A 5650-nucleotide genomic window follows, 5' to 3' on the forward strand; every position below is an offset into this window, starting at 1 on the left:
ATACCGATGACAAAGGGAACAACGTATGTTGTTATGCGGTCTGACCGATAAAGATCTTCGTAGAATATGTAGGAGCCAATATGAGCATCCAGGTTCCGCTATTGGTTATTGACCGGAGACGTGTCTCGGTCATATCTACATAGTTCTCGAACCCGTAGGGTCCGCACGCTTAAAGTTTCGGTGACGATTGTATTATGAGCTTATGTGATTTGATGTACCGAAGGTAGTTCGAGTCCCGGATGAGATCGGGGACATGACGAGGAGTCTTGAAATGGTCGAGACGTAAAGATCGATATATTGGACGACTATATTCGGACATCGGAAATGTTCCGAGTGATTCGGGTATTTTCGGGGGTACCGGGGAGTTACGGGAATACGAGGAAGAAGTAATGGGCCTCATGGGCCAAGTGGTGGAAGAGAGGAGGCAGGTCGCGCGGCCCCCCTAGCCCAAACTGAATTGGACTAGGGGGGCGGCCCCCCTTTCCTCCTTCTCCTCCTTCTCCTTCCTTCTCCTTCTCCTCCTTCCTTTCCTCCTCCTAGTAGGAGTAGGAAAGAGGAGTCCTACTCCTACTAGGAGGAGGACTCCTCCTAGCGCGCCCATAGAGGGCCGGCCGGCCTCCCCCCCTTTCTCCTTTATATACAGGGGCAGGGGGGCACCTCTAGACACACAAGTTGATCAGTTGATCTCTCCCAGCCGTGTGCGGTGCCCCCCTCCACCATATTCCACCTCGGTCATATCGTAGCGGTGCTTAGGCGAAGCCCTGCGTGGGTAGCAACATCATCACCGTCACCACGCCATCATGCTGACGGAACTCTCCCGTGAAGCTCTGCTGGATCGGAGTTCGCGGGACGTCATCGAGCTGAACGTGTGCAGAACTCGGAGGTGTCGTCGTTCGGTACTTGGATCGGTCGGATCGGGAGGATGTACGACTACTTCCTCTACGTTGTGTCAACGCTTCCGTTGCCGGTCTACGAGGGTACATAGACAACACTCTCCCCTCTCGTTGCTATGCATCACCATGATCTTGCGTGTGCGTAGGAAATTTTTTGAAATTACTAAGTTCCCCAACACTAAGCACACCCTACACATGCACGGCTGCAAGAGTATCGGCAGCGGAAAGCAAAGACATGCAAAGTGTAAGTATGTGGTGCAGTTGGAGATATACGAACCCGGGGTGGCTCGGTGAAGATTTTCCCCATGTTTCAGATAGTTGGCACTATCTTACATCCACGTTGATGGAGGCTTAGATCCACTAAGGATCTAAGATTAAAATGGGTATCGGTTGCAAATTCCATGAAGGACGCCCACCCATGCTCCCTAGGGTTTTCATCGACTATACCTAGATGAACTACTCAGTGGTTCCGACTAGAGGAGCTTAGCAGTTCCAAGGTGTGAAAGTTCGGTAGATATAGTGGAGAAATTTGAAGGCTTTTGAGGCATTGAGAGATAAACTCATCATAACATCTGCATCCTTTGTGATAGTATCGGCATACCTACAAACCTCAATGTGACTAGGATCACTAAAATTAAAATGGAGAATTCTTGGCTTAGCCAATACTTGTCTTCATGATAATTTGTGGGGGGGCATCTTTTATTTTCTTTGTTGCAGCCAAATGGAACTTTCCTGAGATAACCTAGATAAAGCATTAGTTTCTTGAGATATATTGACATCAATTACCAAAGTTGACCAAGGGTATTAGATGCACTTTCATGGACCAATAGAAGCCATGCTTGAATCGCAACTATGAGTTCTGCTAGCTGAATGATAAGCTTCATCAGTTCGTCCTAGTGACATCGATGTTGCAGTAAGTAATAGCGAAATCGACCCTACACCTTACCTAACAACCTAACAATGGTGGGATGGAAGATGGTTGTATGGTACTTACGCCATGGGAGACGACGAAAACCTGCCGGCACCAGAGATGGGGCAGACGAGACGGAGACGAAGGGGACGGGCAGCTGACAAAGTGGGGGAGCACCTCCCGGTAACGGAGATCTAAGTCGCCTTCGCTTCCGGTGCGAAAACTGAGATTGGATTTGTCCTTTTGCTAGAGGTGAGCAGCTAAAAGGGCGGTGGGAGTAGATTTTGCGCTATACCGCCCCAGCAGATATTCGTCGCCCACCATCTCCATGCCTGCTCCCCCAGCCCCATATACGTCGTTCCCCCCTTGCGCTCTCCTCAACTTGGCTCTATGAAAACCGCGGATTCAAGCATTCCCCCGAGCCAGATTATAGGCCGCTTTCAGTAGAGCATGGGTCAGCGTCCAGCGCGAGCAACCAAACATGTTTTTTTTTTTTTTTGCATCCACTCGGCCTGTTTGGAGTTAATGCGAGCAATCAAACACGCCACTAGTCGATGCGAATCATATGGGCGAGCTCAAGTTTGGAAGGAAAATAGAACATATTCTCCCCTTGTGGCACGTCCAACCAAAACTGGTCCACTGGGATGAACCACTCTTGCTCCACCACCACTCCCTCAGCAGAGATACATCCCCCCATCAAGTAAACGATGCTCGTCCATGAACTCTCTTGCTTTAGATGACAAGATGTCAAGCGCGGCATCTCAAAAAACATGAGCTCCTCTGATGCATATACCCAAACAAAGAAAGTAAGAGACCAGATACTTCAGCAATTTTGGAAGTTCAGTAGCTGAACCAATGGTTCGACATCAAGGTATAATTTATATTTATCAATTTGCTCTGTCCTAATAGTTACAAAATCAGTTTCCTTTCGATACGATAACACCATAGATCCATCAGAATGTACAATATTTTCCTTGCAAGCAAATTTGGCCTCAATGATGAATACAGAGCCCAACTGACACAGGAATTGTCTTCACCAAATAGAAGGTAAGATTTCCTGTTCAAGAGGGGCTTGTCTATGAACCAATCTCAATCCCACACCTGCGTCTTCAGCAATCTCACCCAATAAATGGAATCCTCACGCAGTGCTTGATTTATTATCTATTGTTTTCTCACCAACACTGACCAACTCTGGTACCTTATTAAGTAACCGGTTCATCTCATCAGAAAATTCAATCTTGGCTCGATTCGACTTTCCTCCAACAACTACTGTAGTTCCGTCTTGCAGCGCCCATAACTAAGAGTAAAGTAAACCAGAAATTTATAGCAGTTAATACAGTGCTTGTCGAAGACAGCCATTAAAAAGTTTGTGTGTTTGCACACACACCTGAGCATGTGAAAGATAGCTAATGCAGGTCGTCAACATGAGCGCGCCGAATCCAGCATACACGATAGGAATTCCTGGATCAGTCTGGTGGAAAGGAAAATACAAGGCACATTTAGTAGTTCATGCAACATGGACAAATGTCTTCAAAATGGAAAGACTGAATCTGTAGTCCTGACCTTGAGATCCAGACCAGTACTGCCAATAGCATCCTCAATTAATATTTCATTGCCATTGATTTCAATGGGGAGTTTAGAGCTTGGCCGGCGAACTCCTACAAACTTGCCATCTTGATCATACAACACAATAGACTGAAGATCTCGAGCAAGCATTGATCTACAAGTCATCAAGAAAAGCGGTTAATAATCTCCTAGCTAATATCTCGATTACATTATTAGGTCAGGATAGGGAAAATGTTGAACATACATTCCCTTGACACCTGAAGAATCAGAGTCTTCAAGTGGCAAGAATGTTCCGTATAGCTTTTTATTGCCATTCAGCTGCAAGGGTGCCATGGCCAAGTTAAAAGGTCCTTCACCATTTTTCTTCACCTGTAATGCTGAGAACCCCCAATCCGTTTGGTATATCGTGATCCCACCATACCTCAGAGGATCATTAACTTTGATCGTCCTCCTCATTACTTCTTTGCCATCAAGGTCGAAAAGTGAAAGATCGCTATAAAATTGCGAAACCTGACAAATTCAGAAGATATGCTTATCTATCAATCTAGTGTCACCTGAGCACACAAGTGTAGAAAACTACCGAGCAAAGTGGTTACCTCTCCACTATCATAGTACTCCATGTAGAACCGATTGACATGGACTTCCGTATTGAAAACATCTGGCGCGACCGAGAAAATGCCTTTGGGTTTCATGATATCTCCAATGACGAAATTCAGTCCTTGAGGAACATCCACCGAGCCTTTAAAGCTTCCGGTCGCAGAAAGAGTGGCACCTGCCATGACAAAAATCATCGCCACGTGCACACCGATAGGCGCATACCGACCAGCCAGGCCCTTGAAGGCATACAAGGATGGGCCCTTTGTGAAGACCTGCAACACATCAAGCACTAACATGCTGAGAAGGCAAGAACCCAATTTGGAGCAAATGTATTGCAATGAAGGTGACAGTCACCTCATATCCGGCACCCATCAAGATGACCCCTAAATCCTGAATAGATGCGCGGGGAAGAGATTCCGCAAAATCTTGCTTCCTAATGCTTCCCCCTGAACTCATAAACGACCATCTGCAAGATGAGCAGCCGTTGGCACCTGATATTAACAGTCGATCCTCTCCTCTGATGTCCGATCAGTGAGCTCGTGATGAAGAGGACATACATACCTTTTGGCCACCTTCACCATGGGCAATTGGGTGGTGAATGTGCAGGCCATCAGCGACGCCGCGAGGAGCGCGAGTAAGCCAAGGAAGACCGGCGAGGAGAACATGTGGTCGAAGCCGGGGGTGAGGATCCACCTCCAGGTGATGAAGCCGAACACCGGGTTGTCCTCGGGGAACTGCTCGAAGTAGTGGCTCGGCGGCTCTCCCTGGTCAATCACCGTGCCTGCCATCGCAATTCCAAAAATCATAAGCACGCGAGCTTCCCGGAAGCATTTGAGCAAACATCAGCAGCGCGGTGTCGCGATTCAGAAGGAGTAACAAGCACCGTACCCAGGGCCATGAGGCCGGCAATGGCGAACATCTCGGTGATGGCGAGCGGGAGGTTGGACAGGACCGACAGCGTCCGCTTGGTGGCGCGCCTCAGCGCCCGCAGCGCCGCGCCGTCCTTCTTCGCCTCCGGCGCATTCCCCTTCCCATCCTCGCCGTCTCCCTGCTGGGCCACCGGTGGCGCGGCGTCGAAGAACACGACCTGCTTCTTGCCCTTTCCGGGTCCGGCGGGGATGACCCCGCGCTTGGGGCCGTCACCCCCCTGCCGCGGCACGTCGCAGGAGACACGGAGGCGGGCGCAGCGGGCGGGGAGGCGCGGAGACGGCGGGAGGAGGCGGTGGCAGGTCCTGGAAGGGTGCAGGAGGAGGTAGCACGTGGGGGACGGCATCGCCGCCGACGCCGTTGGCTCGGCGGGAAGGAGGGGGGAGTGGGAGAGGCGCGGAGGAGTGGCGACGCATCGTTGGCTCGCTTCGTCCCGCGCGAAAAAAAGAGGCACCGGATAAGGTGTCGTGCGTGCCCCGTCTTGCGCACAAGTGAGGTGAGAGGCAAATATCTTGCGTCTGGGCCGGTGATTTTATTCGGATCCTTAGACGGGTTCTAGCTTCTCGTGGGCTACAAGGCGGGTCAATCGCACGGAGCAACCCATAATTCGGCCAGTCAAGATTTTATTAAAAAAGAAATGTTTATTTGAAAAATAAACAAACATCTATAAATATTTTAAACATTTTTTGTGCAAATTGAAAAGTTTTGTACAAATGTGAAGATTTTTAAAACATTGTGAACTTTTTATTTGAAAATT

The 5650-nt window shown here is 49.1% G+C and overlaps 1 protein-coding gene across 1 annotated transcript; it reads right to left on the bottom strand.

The window, feature by feature from the left end:
* Positions 1 to 2647: 2647 nt before the first annotated feature.
* On the bottom strand, positions 2648 to 5341 carry LOC119303291 (cytochrome c biogenesis protein CCS1, chloroplastic-like). The gene is made up of 8 exons (XM_037580406.1): positions 4855 to 5341; positions 4528 to 4747; positions 4321 to 4432; positions 3966 to 4238; positions 3614 to 3879; positions 3367 to 3523; positions 3191 to 3274; positions 2648 to 3100 (listed from the first exon to the last, which is right to left on the bottom strand). The coding sequence occupies exons 1-8, from the start codon at positions 5237 to 5239 to the stop codon at positions 2942 to 2944; spliced, it is 1656 nt and encodes a 551-aa protein (XP_037436303.1). The 5' UTR covers positions 5240 to 5341; the 3' UTR covers positions 2648 to 2941.
* Positions 5342 to 5650: the final 309 nt, after the last annotated feature.

Source organism: Triticum dicoccoides, chromosome 5A (assembly GCF_002162155.2).
Source record: "Triticum dicoccoides isolate Atlit2015 ecotype Zavitan chromosome 5A, WEW_v2.0, whole genome shotgun sequence".
NCBI lineage: Eukaryota > Viridiplantae > Streptophyta > Magnoliopsida > Poales > Poaceae > Triticum > Triticum dicoccoides.